Here is an 18,618-nt window from a genome sequence, read left to right on the forward strand (position 1 = left end):
TAAGCACTTACTGTATAGTCTTATTCAGTTATACAACCATTCAATGGAAACGAGCACATACATCTTACAGATTTACTGGGTAAATAGGATTTGTTTTATACATTGATGTAACTAGAAAAGGCAGATATATGTCAAAACTACAACTCCCATAACCATTGTCCCTTTACTGAGAGAATTGGCATGCTGGGAAGTGTAGTTTTAAACGCAGACTCTTTCCGTCTTGTCTATCCCTAAATCCTCCAACGTCTATGGTATAATATCATCATAATTGTTCGTCTTTTGCAAAATGATAACCATTTTAATACCGCGTCCTTTCTTTATTCTCCCGTCCTCCTGCAACTCTATGGTGAGCGCTGACGCGGCAGGCGCTGATTGGTTTAGCCGTCTGGCCGCAGCACAGCCTGGCAGAGAGACCTGAGACAGAAACATGTGACCCGGAAACTGAGTTAGACAGCAAGAGACAGTGTTGTAGGGAAAGAGAGAGACGCACAGGGAATTCCTCCTGCAAATAGACTGACTTTTATATCTGGGAAGGTGCTGCTGCCTGTAAAGAGACAGTCTGGCACAGAGAATGACTGCTGGGGACTGACAGCTTACCAGGGATATTCACTCTTACAGACGACCTGGAACACACATTCAGCAGGGAGGAATCTAATCCAGGTGTCTCTCTTCTCATACAGGAGCTCACAGGTAAAGTGTCAGCCTGACTGTCTGATAGAAAGTGATATCCACTGCGAGACTGACTGACTATGGGGGAGACATAGGCTGACACAGCCAGAAAGATGTGGAGACTGAGTGTGAGAAACTGCAGTGACACTTTACCATTCCACACCAACATGCTACAAATGACTGCCTCCTGATAGCATCCCAGGTCATACTGACACACACAGCGCACTGAGACGGCTGCAACATGTCAGAGGAGAGACTGCCCCAACTGCAGGGATACTGCTAGCCTGCATTGTGTTTTATTCAGGAAAGGGACAAATCGGGCATTATTTCAATCAACAAACTGGCTGAGGTGTCCAGCAAAGAAGAGGACGCAAGTAACTAATATTGTGATCTTCAGAATCTCCCAATAACTATACTTTAAAGAGAAGTGCCGGTACTTGCCATAAAAGAATTGGGGGCTGAGTTTGCATGCTATTAAGAATGCATGTACCCCCCTGACTGCATCGGCCATCGAGAAGTCTTGTTACGGCACTATTCTGTGTAAGACCTCTTCAGCTTTCTTACCTGGTTTTGGCATTTGTTACAGATGAAGCGTTTGGGCATCTGATGTTTTACAGACTTCTTATGGTTCGGCAATTAAAGATGGCTACCATGGCTGGATAGAGTGCTTGCTACTATGGAGATGCCGGCAGTCTTGGAAAGCGCTAATCTGCCCTCTGAGGGGTCACCTAAAGAGGATGGGCGTACAGAAAATGAGGACATTGGTAACTCCTGCTCAGGGGAAGAGTCAGCTAATGGACAGTGTTCAAATGAAAACTCTAAAGCGGAAAATGGCACAGATGACCCTTTTGAGGTACCCACTCACACCGTAGTGACGAATAGCGTGGGATCTACAGATACTGTTCTTCGAGAGAGCATCGGGGTGGAACTGAATGTGAACGTTAAGTCTGAAGCCCCTTGCACCTTAGGCAATGGCCAGGAACTGACCAAGGAAATGTCTTCCGTTGTCTCATTACCACTAAATCAGGATTTGCAGGCCTTGCCTCATAGGACCCAACAAGCTTCTTCCAATCCAGACATTATAGATGAAGCAAAGTGTGATGGGGTGGGGGTGATATTGCCCACTGAAGGAATGGACCAAGGAAATGCTGGGAAGGAAACCAAAGAGGGAGGGGCTCCAGAGGAGGATAATGGGCGCAGTAAACAGGGACCTAAAAGGGTCACATTCCCATGTGATGATGACATTGTTTCAGGTGCCCTAGAACCCAAAGACCCATGGAGGCATGGTGAGGTGTCTTATCTCTTGCTTCTTATAACTCTCATACTCTGTTACTTTGTGATTTGGGCAGTTACTATGCCTTTATAGCTTAGTGCACTGTGGTTGAAACTGTTATTCATCAATCTGTGGCTGTTTGAAACTTTTGTCAAACTATTCAACCTTCTATTTGTGTTCAATACATATTCCTCATTGGGTAGTGCTATTTCTTCATGCTGGCCATATTTTCTGCAATGGGTTTAAATTAACTTATTGCAGTTGGCTCTGATTGCAATATGGTCATATTAGTGGAAGGACAAAGTACACAAATCTAATGGTGCATACACACTGTACGACGAGGGGACGATCAGATAACGATCGTTAACGATCAACACATGCAGGACGATCAGATATCGATCATCCAACAAATGCTGCAAGCCGCTTACAACTATAATGACCTGCGATTAACGATCGTGGGTCCCTATAGTAAACAGGCTAACTTGGTCGATATCGACCAGGTATGCCTGCTTGCACGGACTATGGACGATGGTCGATAACGACTATACGGAATCGGTATGATTTACCGCCGGACGCATGTCCAGCGGTTGGAATCCCGATAGCGGCTGCCCGACATGGGTGAAAATCCCGATTGTCCCTAAGGTAAGTATTGACTAATCTTTATCCCTCCCTTAGAGCTGCCTAACCCTAACCTTCCCCCCCAGTGCCTAAACTTACCCCCCCCCCCCCTTCCCCGCCACCTAAACCTAAGTCCCCAGGGGGTGCATAACCCTAAGTCCCCCCCGGGGGTGCCTAACCCTAACCCCTCCTTCCCCTAGCCTAATCCTAACCACCTCCCGGTGGGGTGCCTAACCCTAAATCCCCCCCCGGGTACCCTAAAATCACGTGGCTATCCGCACCCGGCGTCCCTTCGATCGGGTTGCCGGTCTCCCAGCGTCGGTAAAATGACAGGTGTATAGATTTAGTAGATTTAGACGCCTGTCATTTAACCCTCGCCGGGATTAAGCAGTCGGGAAGCCGACTGTCGGGTTTAGGTCCGCCGGCTTTTCGACTGCATACCCGACCATACGTGGCTGCGCATCGTTTGGTCATTTGCAGGGGCCAGAAACTGTCAGATTTTAATGATAGATTTGTACGATAACTATCCTAATAGCTTATCTGACCGTGTGTACCCACCATTAGTGTATTGCAGTGTCTTCATTTGATCTGATGGTAATTATAATTTTGTGCACGTGCCTCTGCACCTTACTATTTAGCCAATTTGCACACATACCTGCAGATTGCGGTCATCAGCCAACCTGATTTTCCGTCTTGAGCATGATATCCTATTTTAATTGTTTTGGTTGGTGTCAATGACTCTACATGGGTTGGTCAGTTTGACAGATGAAAACCTTACACAATGTGTTCTGCTTAACGTTCAAAACTTGTCAGAAGTTTGGGCTTGTACCCTTAATGTGCTAGTTCACATACATATTGCTATGTACACAGTGCAAACATGCAGCGATTAGCAGAGATTTTCTTTTAAGTAATTCAAATCAGTCCTTACAACAGTGGAGCTTAGTCTAAGTTCTCTACCACACAAACAGACTCATATTAACACTAGCCGTACGCGTCAAGAACATATAAACTCCATACAGATATTGCCCTTGTAGGATTAGAACAATGCTAATACTGTGCCACTGGGTTTAACTATCCCCAACATTTGATGTTTAGGTTCAGTCAGCAATTTTAGCATATTCGCCTCCAAACATGCGCAGTTAACAGGGATTGAAGACGGTGCTGGCTGGAACTGTCACCAGAGCACCATGTAAGAATACATCTTGTGGGCAGGAACAGTATGCAGCCTATGGGGGCAAATGGCAGCTTGGCCGAGATATGCCATTCCCAAACTGAAAATCGCTATTTTTGTCCACGCACACCATAATGGTGCCCAGGAAGAGTAGCCATTTTGAGCCTACCATAATAGGCGAATATCTGCACAGTGAATTCATAGGCAACATTTTCTTGAATATTAGTTCAGCCCACTCAATGGCTACCTGTACCACAATGTGTAGTTTTTAGGCCCACTTTAAGAGTGACAGTTCAGTTGTTTGCAAAAATTAGATACCATCTAAAGTGGCCAGAAGCCAATTCGGTTGTTTTGGGCTGTATTTGTTGCTGTTTTCTGCTCGCCGCCTCCTGAGGTGTAAGCAGAAATCTGTTTGGCGCTGGTCTCGCCTTAATTGCAGCGCTCTTGATGTGGCATGACAGAAGCTGCGTAATGCGGTCAATCCCATGCATTAGGGCGTGAGAACACGGCTGTCGCGATCAGCCTGGGGTAGGACGCGCAAACAATTGAATTAGCTCCCGGTCACTTTAGATGGGAGTTAATTCTCTCAAACAATTGAATCGCCCCCTAAGTGTTTTATTGCAGCCTCAGATGACTAATTTAATTCCCTGTTCCTATCCTTTCACCTGTTAGTAAATCCATTGTTTTAGTAACCGGTTTTATTTTCCTCCTGTGATCTTCTGCCACGTTCAGGCATGATATGCATTATCTGGAATGATTGGTATTTTGTGCTCCCTGGATAAAGGCTTGCAGAGCAATACCTAAAATATACATTTAAAACCTACTGTGTTTAGCGGCGCTTCTCACTGTAAGATGAGACGTCTGTGTATTTTATTTATTACCAGTCATTTATATAGCGCACACATATTCCGCAGCGCTTTACAGAGAATATTTGGTCATTCACATCAGTCCCTGCCCCAGTGGAGCCTACAGTCTAAGGGCCTGATTCAGAACCGTTCGCTAAGACGCGGACGCACGCTTTGAGTGAAAGTTGCCTGTATGCGTCAAAGGTGCATGCATGCGCCACTCACTGCGATTGGTAATCGTGCGCTCGTTGTGCACTGGACGCTATTTTGAGTGACAGTGCCGTTTGTGGGCAGTAACGGGAAGATGCTTGTGAACGGGGGAGTGCTGATGCAAACGCTGGGCGCAAAAATGGAGTTTAATGGGTGTGCAGAATTAGCAAAGACGCGTCATTGTACACATCACTTGGTTGTATTTCAGCCCACCGTGATCGCAGTGCTTGCAGTAGGGTATAGTCAACCACAAGCGCGGCGATCGCATCCGATTTACATACACTTTCTGGAGATGACGTGGGCATCTGTATACACAGTGATCGTACCTCAAGACATAGTGGGCGTGCTTATGCCTTGCCGTGCGATCGCCTGCCCATCTGTGTGTATCCCATGTTCCATCAGTAGCAGCACTTTTTTTTTCACATTTTTTTATTTTCTTCCTTTTTTGGATAACTGGTTACAGTATAAATAATTCCATACCTGTATTTGTATTATAACAGCCTTGTTGTACATATGTTGCCCACTGTCATAAGACGCTGCACTGGGCACAGTTGCATGCAGATAGTCTCTGTGTATCCTACTCCAAGGCAATGAAATAAACCCCCATACCTGAGTGTACAGTGCAAAGCTAGAAAGCAAAGCATAATGCATAAGAACTTGATGACAATAAATGAATAAATGAAGAGCATTGGTAGCCTGACAATAAGAATCTTGCAGGTGGTAGTGATCACCGTTAACTGAATTCCATCAAGGATTGTCATGCTGAGCATAGATGTGTTGTTTATATCATTTCATCTCTGCAGTTGTAGAATGAGGACTTATGAGTGTTTGTAAATGTATGTAGCAACAGGTGCAATCATCGACAGTCCTATGGGCATGTGCCACCTATATGTGGGGCAATGTAAACACAGCTGTACAGCTGGATGATTCTGGTCCTATAGTATTACCTTGATCTGAAACAAGATCTGACCTCTTTCTGGGTTGATTAATTATAAATCAAACTGAGCACTTATTAGTTATTTATTAGCCAGTCTTGTCATTCTTGCACTAAGAACGGGCTATTTTACTGACTTAGGTGTATTTATCCTGATGTATTCTCTTCACAGACCCACAGGGCTAGAATTTTTAGCATGAATAACTGCGGTTGTGAATGTGGACTAATATTGGAATGTTAATTTCCATCTGATTAAATGGCCTGATTGATTAGTCAAGCCTTGGCAAAGATGTGTCAGACATTAGACAGGAGCATTACTAAAGCTGGGCATACACTGCCACATAAAATGTCTGTCAGACCGACAGACATTTTATCTGGCAGCCTGCCAGCCGCAGATGTCCGCGGCATACACGGTGAGATATCGCACAGTGTATTTGGCCGACATCTGCGCTCCGCCCTCGGGGGGAGGAGACATTTCCATGTTCCTTCCTTGGGAAGGAACACAGGAAATGTCTGTCTGTCGGCCGCGGTTTGGCATACACTGCACGATGCGGCCGACAGGTTACCACCTAAATATCGCATCGGACGGGCATGCTGGACAATCCAGCATGTCCAACCGAGCAATATTTAATCCTCGGTCGGTCGCGCACACACTACAATTATCGGGGCGATCCGATATCAGGCGGATCGCCCCGATAATTGTAGCGTGTATGGTCAGCTTGATGCAGAGCATACACTATACAATTATCTGTCCTATCTGGCTGGTTGGAATGAAAACCTGGTAATGTATGGGAGCAAATGACAGTCGATCATATGGTTTTAAACACTGGAAAACAGACAAAAAAACAATTGTTCAAATTAGTTACATTTGTGTGTTTAAACCAATTTGTCTGAACAACCATTTTTGCCTGTTTTCCAGTGTTTGTGAGCAAATGGTCGATTGTCATTTGCTCTCATACATTACCAGGTCTTCATTCCAACCAGCCAGATTGGACAGATATCTGACAGATAATTGTATAGTGTATGCCTAGCATAAGGCTCCAAATGGAATTCTGAAAAAAAATAAAAAAAATAAATATATATATATATATATATATATATATATATATATATATATATCATTGTCCGGAACTCCTACAGTACATCAATACAGCTAGCCCGGTGCCTTTCCTAAAGCATACAATATGATCTTGATAAAAGGGTTTGCGCCCTGAAACGTTGGCCATCAGTACTCCAGTCTCTGGGAGATTCTTTTCAGCATAAACAAGACCCAGAGTGCCATCCATTTTTTGTGGAGATGTGTGTGTGTGTGTGTATATATATATATATATATATATATATATATATATATATATATATATATATATATATATATATAGTATGTGTTACAGCTGATCCTTTCGGGACCAATCAGAGGATTTCTATTCACACCCTCCTGAGGTACGAGCAGAAATCTGACAAGTGCCGGGCCCACAATGCTGTTTTCCAACTTAGTATGGCGCAAACAGCCTCACGGCGGCATTTTAGACGGAGAATGCCATTTATCATGACTAAATACCCAGCTTAAATAGCCGTAACACAGCGTTCTCCGACTAGGGCCGAATTCAATGAGCCGCGGAAAGTGCCGTCTGGCGAAAGCAGAATTAACTCGCCTCGTTCACCTGTTTTGCTGCAATGTTTTCTCCATGCGCGTCTCCGCTTTTCACCCTATTTAATTGTAAAACAGGTGAAAATGTGGATAGGCGAATGTTTTACAAAGCGAAATTAGTGAAAAGGACATCTTTTTTGGGGGGGAAATCAGTCTGTACCCCATAAAAACTTCAGTGACCCTGGGAATCAATATAGAATAGTAGTAGTAGCCCTAATAAAGGTATTTAGTCAACTTATTTTGAGGCAAAGGGCTGTTATATGCATATTTGCATGTGTGTGGAAAAATGATAGAAAGCAATATTTTTTTTCAGAAAAATAAGTACCGTAGTTAAATTTGGGGTACATGAAAATGGGTACTAGTATATTTTGATGTCTCTAAAATGAAGATTAAAAATACACCTGCTACAGCCTCCTGCAATCTCAAAAACACTTCTCATCCATATAGCCCCCCAAAATACCAGGCCCTCCACTTTTTACCCATTTTCCAACACTTTGTTTTACAACTGTTTTTTTTTTTTAATGAAGTTTTTTTGACTGACTAGTCATTAGGGGGGGGGTGTCCAAAGGGTTCTGTATCAATTCCCCACATTTGCACCCCAAAAATAGCGATTTTGCACTTCCAATTCGCCTGCCTATATGTAGAGAAACTTTTTCACCTATTTTTCCATGTAAAGTTTTCATGTAGGTGAAAACATCCTGGAATTGATTACAGAGAAAAGTAGAAAACAGGCGAAAAGCGCAAATCGGCGAAACCTTTTCTCCAAACGGCACTATTCGCGGCTAATTAAATCCGCCCCTTAAGTGGTTCTAGTCGGACTGAACAGTGCAGTCAATTGAATAGCTTCGGGAACGCCTGCCCATGGTTATCCAACATCACGCTGAATTGAATTGCCCCCATAGTGATTTAACGTACTTGAATGTATGTAAATGTCCCATGCGTCACACAAAGAATAGTCCTATACACAATTTCTTTGCATTGTCCACCTCTCACTCTGTTAGCTTGGCTTTCTGTAGGAAGAATCGGGTTTGAGCCAAAACACACACGCACGCACACACGGTAATGAGGCTCATTTTATGATCTTGTTGTGTATGTAACAAAACGTCCCAAAAGTGTCTGTCGCGCATTCGATTGAATAAGCGACACACTTTCTTGTGCCATGATGAACTGATATGCTGCGTTAAACAGCTCGTCTTGCGCTAAGTTCTTGGGGGCGTGCTGCAATTACGGCACTCGCGGCCAGCCCCAAAGCCCTACTTTTACGCAGATTTCTGCTTGCTCCTCAGGAGGGTGCAAGTCGAAATCCACGATAAATGCAGCCTCAGGGCTTGTCACGCCAAATAATTAAATAGCTCCCGTGCAGTTAAGACTGGAGCTACGGGAGGTGCAAACATTTGTATCCCTCCCTATAAATGGACTATTATTTGCTACAAACAGAAGGCCACAGTTATTATTAGTTCAGAGAAATTTCATGTGACATTATTCTGACAATTACAGCTCATTATTGTTATTTTCCATGTAAGGCAGTTTCTGTGTTTTCTAAGGCAGGTCTGCAATAGTTTTAGCATTCCCTAATAGCAAAACTGTGGCAGGGGTATGCTGGGACCTGTAGCTTCACAACAGCTGGAGTGCCACGGGTTGGCCAGACCTGTTCAAAGGTCATGATTTTAAATTAACTTATATTTATCCATAGTTAGCATAATAAAATAAGTAAAATTAGCAAGACCTGTACTGAACGGGATGCAGTAAGGAAGCCGGCAGTCGCAATGCCGACCTCCAGCTTCCCGACTGTCTAATTCCGGCAAGGTACAAATGACAGGTGTCGAAATTTCGACGCCTGTCATTAGACCTACGCCGGGAGCCCGACACCCTGCTTACCAATCGAAGGTAAGCCAGGGGGGAGGGTTAGGGGCTCCCGGGGGGGTGGTTAGGGTTAGGCAGCCCCCCCCTCCCGTGAGACTCTGGGTTCGGCCGTGGGGAATGGGGGGTTAGGTTTAGGCACTTAGAGGGGGGTTAGGTTTAGGCACTTGGGGGGGGGGGGGAGGTTAGGGACCCCTAAAGGAGGGTTAGGGAGTAGAATTAGGTTAGTTTATATTTACTTTTGGACGTTCAGGATCTTCAGCCTTGCCGGGCTTCCTCTGTCGGGATTAGTAAATCATACTAATTCCTACTGCACTATAAGGGCAGTAATTAATGAGCGCACAATGTTGCAATTCAATTTCGTTTGGGCTCTCATTAATTATCATGCTTGTTGTGCCCAATTAGACCAGGTTTAGCTGTGTAAAATGGCTACACCCATCTAAAGTCCTGGTTAGTACTTATTGCACATTTTAAACAGAGAATAAGGGATGCATTTTCTATGGTGGTGCACAATGGGCCAAAATAGTTAACGTTCAATATCAATATTTACTAACTATTCTTTAAAACATTGAAGTCTAGATCCTGAAAAGAGATGTATTTGTAAAATATAAAAAATTACAGTTTGAACTTAAATGTATGACAACAGGCCATTAATCTCATGTTCATTGCCAGTAAAGAACAACAAATGGCATATTTGGACCCTTTATACTTTATTTTGTATAAAGGTTGTATTATTATTATTTTATTGTGTTGTTATGTCATTATTGTGCTGCTATTAAATATGCATTTTAACATTTAAGTTGGTTAGTGTTTGAATTTACAGTGTTCAGGAATAGGTGCTATCTTACCAGATCTTTATACTTTATAACCTTCATATTACAAAATACTATACATACAGAATACAGTATCTGTGTGCAAAATAAAACATTGCTCTGTGCAGAGATTTTTCGGTGTCAGATGAGAACTGGTAACATTCAGAATGAGGTATTAGTAACAGAACACAATCTCCTTCCTGGGTGGATAACCTCAGTAGTGCCAGGTATATCGGCGATGTACCTGCTTTATTTACACCAGTAAGTCTGTAAGGGGTGTTTGAACAGGCTGACTGTTATATTTCTTGATTAGAATAAGACATGAATCCAGCAGACTGTAAGTTGTAGATGGTGAGGTGGATAAGTAGAGATTGAATGGAAAGCATTCTTTATTACTGGTTTGTTACCCACAAGCTTGGACTTAGAAGGGTGCTATTCAATTGATCCTGCTGACGGTTGTGATAGCATGATTTCTGCTCGCACACTCCTGTGGATGCAAGCAGAAATGTGCGGAAGTCCTTGTTTGACACCCTAACCAAGACTTTAGATGGGTTTAGCCACTTTATGTGGTTAAACTCAGTCTATTTGGGCACACCATGCGCGAAAAGTCATGGGCGACCAAAACAATTGCCTTCATTCTAGCACTCTGTACCTGTCACAACTCGTGCAGTTCCTCTTTCCTACCTGGGGTGTCACTCTGCTCTGGTGCTTCTAGCACAAACAGGTCTGTATATCAGAAGTTTGTTGCATCAGCTGAGTGTGCTAGAAGCACCAGAACAGAGAGCGACACTCCAGACAGGAAAGGGGAACTGCATGGCTTGTGACAGGTGCAGGGTGCTAGCAGAGATAAAAGGCTAGGGAGGCACTGGCTAGTATCTGAGCCAGATTTACAGATGCCAACATGAACCCTCGGGTTCACATATGTATTATACAAAGGTGCAGCAGGCTGTAGTACTGGAAATTTAGTGTGTTTTGATCAGGGATGTGCGGAAAAGGTAGACAGGGGAGGCAGTGCCTCACGTACCATACACTTTTTACTCCAGAGTTTAAAAAAAAATGATTAGAATAATACAAAGAAGATATTTCTCCTTCATCCACTAGGGGACACTGGAGGACTTCAAGACAGTGGGGTATAGACGGTGCTGAGTGGAGCTGGCACTTTAAATTTAAATGAAGTGTGACTAGCTCCTCCCCTCTATACCCCACTATAGGCCAGTATTAGTTTGTGCCCGAGTGGGAGCAGGTCACAAAAAAAGGATCTCTCCTGCTAGGGCTAGGATAGGGTTTTAAAAAAAAAAAAAAAGAATTCCTAATCTGAGGACAGACGGGCAGTAACTGTAACTGCCTGTCTGCTACGCGGGACGCTGCCGGAGGGGACCCACTCGCAAGTGCTTGCACTTCGCCTGGGGTCCCCGACACCTGAGACCTCAGTCTTCAGGGTGGGGCCACATGCCTCTGCATGCAGCGCACATTGCGGACCCCTCAGTCAGAGCCAGCCGCTGGCAGCAGGAAGCCTCCAAGCCTCAGCATCTCCCTGTGAGTACAGCTGGCTCCCTGATTAGCAGGGCAGCCAGCTTATTGCTACAGTAGATGGCCCCTATACACCGGCAAGCTGGCTCCCTGATTAGCAGGGCAGCCAGCTCAGTGCTTCAATAGGCGGCCCCACAGCGATCCGCGCCGGCGGCTCAGCCACCGGCGCGATGTTAGTACAGCTGGCTCCCTGATTAGCAGGGAAGCCAGCTTAGCGGGATCAGAGGCAGCCTCACAGACCCCCCACAGAGCGCGCTGACGGCGGTACAGCGTCAGCGCGTCTCTATCATTACGGCTGGCTCCCTGATTAGCAGAGAAGCCGGCTTAGCGTTACAGAGGCGGCTTCCTGTATGCACCGGCTCCCTGACAAGCAGGGTAGCCGGTGTTTTCCCGGCATTTGGCGGCTCAGCAATACTACACAAAGGCAGTGTGTGTGTGTATATATATATATATATATATATGTTATACTGGGTACACGCGCCAGTTTATATTAACGGCGCTAGAAGGTGGGGGGCGGAGCTTAGCTCCGACTTCCTCCTCCTGCCTCCCATCAGCCCCAGCGTGTCACTGCATGCAGTTTTCTGGCGGCCATTACAGGGAGCGGCAGCGCTGGACAGCCTACACGGACCTGTATGTATCACAGCAGGGGTTTAGGCTGATGTAGACAGAGAGCATAATAATAATTAATCTTTGCCTGGCACTCTGGCACTGCTAGGAGCGCTGTGGTGGGCAAGTGTGACTGTCTCCAATCTCTCTGTACCCCAGTATACTGTTTTTCTTACCCTGTCACTTAACCTCTTTGTGTTTTGTGTGGGGTCTGTTTGTAGCATGACTGGCAGGTCTAAGGCTTCGCAAAAGTTATTTACCTGCAAATAGTGTGGAGTAAAATTTACACAGGGACAGTCATCTACCTCCAGATTGTGTGACGGTTGTTATACGGATCAGCAATCTGCAGAGATGTCAGAACCACCGTCTTGGACGCAGGTTACATCTGTTATGTCCTCTCGGCTGAACTAGAGGCTTCTCGCAGAGAAAGAGAGGCTTATAGGTCAGCTGCTACAGAGGAACCAGCATGGGCGAGATCCCTAGCTGTTTCTATGGAGGGGATTTCCAAAGCCATGACAATGGCGTCCGCTCCACAGGTCTCTAAAAAGAGATTGTTACCCTCAGTCCTCCATTGGGATGACCCAGAGGAGGAGGATATGCCCGAATTAGAAGAGGGTGAATATGCCCCAGATTCGCCTAAAGAGCCTCTGGAGTCTGATCCTGAACAGGTATCAGAGGGAATAGAAGCCTTGATTGCTGCAATATGACAGGTATTGCACATACAGGAAGAGGACTCAGGTCCTGCAAAACAGTCTTTCTTTCTTAAGAAACAAAGACAAGCTACGGCTTTTCCTATATCGGAAGAGCTGAATTCCCTTCTAACGACAGCCTGGGAACATTAAGATAAAAAGTTTCAGATGTCCCGGCGTTTATTATCTTTTTACTCTTTTCCAGCAGATAATAGAAAGGCTTGTGAAACTCCCCCTATGGTAGATTCATCTGTATCGCGATTGTCAAAAAAGACTACGCTCCCTGTTCCTGGAGTCACGTCTTTAAAGGACACGTCCAATCGGAGACTGGAGAGCCCTCTTAAGTACCACTGTGTAGTACAGACTATGGGGTTTATGTATCAAGCAGTGAAAAGCATAGAGAAGTTGCCCATAGCAACCAATCAGCTTTGAAGTAGCATTTATCAAGTACAGTCTGTAAAATAATAGGAGCTAATTGGTTGCTATTGGCAACTTCTCCACGCTTTTCACTGTTTGATACATAAACTCTGTTGTCTGCTAAAGTGACAGGCAGGCATAAACACACCTTGGAAAGGTTTGTGGTGGGACTCTGGTACCTCTTTACTGGGATCAGTGGTTCAGTTAAACTTCTGTTTCCTAGGTGAAAGGCCTCATAGATCAAGAATACATTATTGCTCCCCTCAGGTTATACATTCCTGTGGGCAAAGTAAATTGCCAGGATCAGCAAGAAGCTATCCATGCCTTACTACAGGTTTAATCAGTATGTAGTCAGGAAGCCGGCGGTCGAAATGCCGACCGCCAGCTTCTCGAATGTCGAATCCCGGCAAGGGATGAATGATAGGCGTTGAAATCCCAACACCTATCATTAACCCGACGCCCCCGACATACCGAATGAAGGTAAGCCGGGAGCGGACAGCCGCGGGGAAGGGGGAGGGTTAGGTTAGGGGCTCCTGAAGGGGACTTGCGGTTAGGCACCCCCCAGGACGGTTAGGGTTAGACTAGGGGAAGGGAAGGTTAGGGTTAGATACCCCCCTGGGAGGGTTAGGTTTAGGGTGCGGGGAGGTTTAGGCACTTAAGGGGGAATGTTAGGATTAGGCACTAGGGGGGGAGGTTAGGGTTAGGCACCCCTAAGGGAGGGTTAGGGAGGGGGGGAGAGGGTTAGGAATAGTATAATTACTTACCCCGTCGGGATCTTCTCTGGCTGTTCTTCCGGCATCAGGATTTGAACCGCCGGAATTAGATCTGGCCGATTCCGTTTAATCACCCCATTGTCAGAGGAGGGAAAGGGTTTCATTCAAAGCTATTTTGTGTGTTCTAACAGCAAAGCATTCCATTTGACCTATTGGACTGGTTCAAGATTGAATTGTTGGGATCTGTAATAAATAGCATGCAGCGGTGTGAGTTCCAATAAACATCAATGGTGTTCAGTTACATGTTCCAATCTTGAAGGGTCAACAATATCCTCAGATTTAGGCCCATATTCGATTTGAGGCAAAAAGTCTAGACTTTTCGCCTCCTTCGCCTGTTTTCCAGGTGGAAAAGTATTGCGCGCATGCCGCTATTCCCCGTATTCAATTTCAAAGTAGGTGAAATCGGGAACAGGCGAAACTTGGATCCGCGAAAAAAAACGGGAATTTTCCAGAAACAATCCTAGGACCCCCCTAAAGATGTCCATACATGGGGGATCACTATGTATCCTGCCTGTTTTTGCCTGCAGAGGAAAGTCGGGTTTTTAAATAGCCGCGACAGGTGCATAAATGCGGCTTGGAAGAAGGTGATGCAGAAGAGCATTTAGAAGGGGTTTTTTTTGGAAAAATTAACCATGCCCATCAAATTTGGGGTACTTGAAAATGGGTGCAAGCATATTTTTAAGTCCCTTAAATGATTTTTTAAAATTCTGCAAAAATGCACCTGCCGCTACTCCCGCAATGAAGAAAACACCTGCCGCATATAAGGGAACCCATCTGGACTCAATTCCGCTAATTTAGAAGTGTTCTCTATTTTTACTTTTTTTTAACACACATTATTTTTAGGGACCATTCCCAGGGGTGCAGGCTATTTTTTTTTTTTGTAAGCCTGCACCCCTAAACCCCAATTCTGCACTTTTTTTCGCCTGCTAAAGGCAAGTGAAAAATTAACCCCGTTTTTATACATTGACTTTTCGCACCGGCGAAAAGTCAATGAAATTGAATACGGGGATAATGGAAATAGGCGAAAATGAGGTCATTGCCCCATATTGAATATTGCCCTTAATGTTCATTCTAGCGCCGTGCACCTGTCACAACCCGTGCAGTTTTTCTATTGTGCCTGGGGTGTTGCTAGTAGTGACAGGTGCATGGTGCTAGAATGAAGACTAAGATTGACAGTTCCATCCCAAAATTTCAAGTCTCAGGCCCTGCTTTTTTTTGTCTGTGCCCGCTTCTCTGGTATTCATGAAGATGATTACTGTCATGGCCCTGCTGCTGAGTCACAAGGCTGTAATGATTAAGCCTTTTCTTCTCCTGATCAAGAAGTTTTCACACTGCTTCAGGCAGCCGGCAACAAGGCTGCCTCGCTTTCTCAGAATGATGGTGGGTCCTTTGTGCCATCTTCCGCTAAGGATAGATCAGGTAGCTCAGGGACTGTTTTTATCATCAGATCTTAGTGTTCCCTCTAGCTCCGGCGGCAGGCAGGGCGCCGGAGCCAGAGAGGGCAATCTAGTTCGCGCGCCTAAGGCGCGCGTGCCCGTAAAGGGGGCGTGGTCATGAAAAGGGGGCGTGTCTATAAGACGCGTCCCATTTTCGTCATACTTGGGGGCGTGCCCGGCGCTTACGGACATGCCGGGCAGCCCCCATGCCCTGCAGAAAGGGATAATAGACGCCAGGCGCATGCGCCCGGCGTCTATTCTCCGGCGGTGACCGGGTCACCGCATGTTTCTCCACCCGCGGGACACTGCTTCCCGCGGGTGAGAAAGGCTCCCGCAGGCTGTGAGGGCAGGGCGCTTTTTGCCCTCCAGAAGGAGCGCAGGGCGCCGCGCCCTGCTAAAACAGCCTAGCGGGAACGCTAAGATCTTAGAACAAGACTGCTTTAGCAGGGTGGAAGTTGAAGCCATAATCTGTAAGAAGGGGTGCTCCGACAAAGTGATCAGAGCCATGTTTAGAGACAGAAAACCTGCTTCTGCAAAAAATTAACATAGAGGCCCGTATTCAATAAGAGGCAAAAATAGGCGAAAAACTCTGGAAAATGGCTGATGTACATTGTAAAAATATTTTGGGTACGTACATTACGTCGGTTGGCGGTAATTTGCATATACGGAAAAAAATTATAGAAAGCAATTTTTTTTCGAAGTAATGACTGTTCCACGTAAACTTGGGGTATGTTAAAATGGGTGCAATTATATTTTTGTGTTGTAAAAGCACAATTTTAAAAACCGCAAAACGCCTGCTGAGGCCACGTGCGATGTTTAAAACACTTGACACATACCCCCCTCCCCAAAAAAAAAAAAAAAAAAAGACCCAATATTTGATTGGTCATTTTTCGCCAAATTACGCAACTTCCAAAATATTTCTGGGGTAATTTATCATTAGGAGGGGTGTTCAAAGGGTTCAAAAAGAAATCCCCACATTTTTAGGCAAGAATAGGGATTTTGCAATTTTTTCTCTCCTGTTCTGGGATGGAGAAAACTTTTCATCTGTTTTTTTTCGCATGTTTTTTTTTTTTTTTTGTCGAAAACCGGCTGATTTCGCCACTAATTGAATACGGTCCAGACTCTGCAGAACCTGCAGGCTGTTTCAGCAGGGTGCCGCGCCGGAGGGTAGGCTGCCGTCTGCCCTTCAAAAATAGGGCAGGGTGTGCGCCCGACCGAAACAGCCTAGCAGGAACGCTAGGTATCCATTCACTCATTCGATGTTGTTTTAACATTGAAAATATATCTAGATAGGACTCCACAGTTTTGTAAAACCGATGAGGTGCTGGTCCTCTAGGATGCGTTACAAAATAAGTTTACCTGCATCAAAACAGATGCTAGCTAGATGCGAATCATTTCTGTGATTTGACATGTTTTCATTAGGGTGATTAAACGTGTTCCTTACAGTGTGAAGGGGTTGGGTATGATATGTTGACAGTCATAAGGTTATATGACATGTTAGAATGTCGACATATCGTCCCTGGTGGCCCAGCAGTGACTTACCTGCTTTCGATGGCTGCATTGGCCCCAGCGTGGTGTCTTCCTGGTCACAGCGGTCATATGACTGCGACTTACTGGTCAGACATCAGATCCTCCGGCGATGGAGTGAATATTTCTCCCCATCCCTAATCCCTAACCTCCGCCTGCAAACCTAACCCTAATGTAAAAATTCTGACAACGTTGACTTTTCATACCAAGGAATCTGGGCATGTGAGTAAGACATGCCATTATAGAGACATTGGCCCTGATTCAGACAAACTCGCGAGCGGCTGTCCGCTCGCAAGTGGGTCGATGTTCTGCACTGAGCATGCGCACGACGGAGGGAGCTCCGTCGTGCGCATGCGCCAGACGCGACGAGCGAAGGACTTTCCTTCGCTCGTTGTGTCTGATCAAAGGGGGCGTGCTGTCGATGTTGATTGACAGCACGCCCCCTTTGGTGGGCGTGCCGGGGGCGTGCCTCCCTGACGGGGGCGTTCCTAAGGGAACGCCTCCCGTCAGAAGCCGGCCCACTGACATCACTAGTGATGTCAGTGGGAGTGATTTTGGCTCTGATAGAGCCAAAATCACTCCAGAGCTTGCTGTTGAAAACCTCAACCGCAGGCTCTGGCTCGCAGTTTCGATGGTCGCGATGGTCACGACCATCGCGGCCATCAAACTGCACGCTCGTATAGGCTGTGGGTGGTGACCCACAGCTATACGAGCGTCCAGGAGGACGCTCCATTTTTATGGAGGGCGGCCCTCATTCAGAGCGTGCGCTCTGCTCAGAGCGTACGGCTCTGAATGAGGGCCATTGATCACTAATTTCACAATTTGGATCAGTGTATGTTGGTTTAATATATGTAATTGGTTTGTTCAAGATTGGTTAACAGTGACAACACATACAATAACTATATCCAGCGTGTATTTACTGAATAAATCTTAACACTTTGTCCTCGGTGCATAACTTAAAAATATTTTCCATATTCATTGTATTGTGCACAAGGGATGACATGTTATGTCCCCCTAAGGGGGGATTTAAATTAGCCCCAATAAATTATCGGGGGTGAAAAAGGGTGGTAGCCTTGGGCTTTTTTACCCGAGGCTATTCAATTAGACTCCCTTTTTCAACCGATAGCTGTGTTAACGCCTGCTAAATGAATGTGTTAATGGGCGTTAACACACAGAATCCGTTTAAAGTGCACAGATTCATGCATTCACTAGCTGTTCTCACCCGATAACTGCAGGGTTAATGCAGATTTCTTTTCTGGTCTCAGGAGAACCGAGAAGAAATCCCTGATAAGCGGGGCTAGTTGAATCAGGGCCGGTGTTCATCTAGCACCCGTTTAACTTAATAGGGCTAATTCAATTCCCCCCTAAATCTAATTTCTCTATAGTTCTGTTCTGTGGAGCTTGATTTGAGAATTAACTGTGTTACATGACATATGGGATATAGTATGGAGGCTGAGCATAAACCGTTCATAATTTATTTTAACCACTTAACTGACTTTTTTTTACTATAAACCGATCAGAAATTGTTGGCATTTTTTTTATGAGTGAATTTGGTGAAAAACATGTATTTCAACTTATCCAAATTGATTTAATAAAAAAA

The 18,618-nt window shown here is 45.2% G+C and overlaps 1 protein-coding gene across 1 annotated transcript in view; it reads left to right on the forward strand.

Annotated features, from left to right (window-relative positions):
- The first annotated feature begins 370 nt into the window (after positions 1-370).
- Positions 371-18,618, forward strand: part of PPP1R37 (protein phosphatase 1 regulatory subunit 37) — a 60,962-nt gene continuing 42,714 nt past the window's right edge. The window contains exon 1 of the mRNA XM_088454325.1: positions 371-1,955. Within this exon, the coding sequence (XP_088310451.1) occupies positions 1,346-1,955 (610 nt within the window). The 5' untranslated portion in view covers positions 371-1,345. The remainder of the gene's footprint in view (positions 1,956-18,618) is intronic.

The sequence above is a fragment of the Taudactylus pleione genome, unplaced genomic scaffold, assembly GCF_031769625.1.
Source record: "Taudactylus pleione unplaced genomic scaffold, aTauple2 ptg000612l, whole genome shotgun sequence".
NCBI lineage: Eukaryota > Metazoa > Chordata > Amphibia > Anura > Myobatrachidae > Taudactylus > Taudactylus pleione.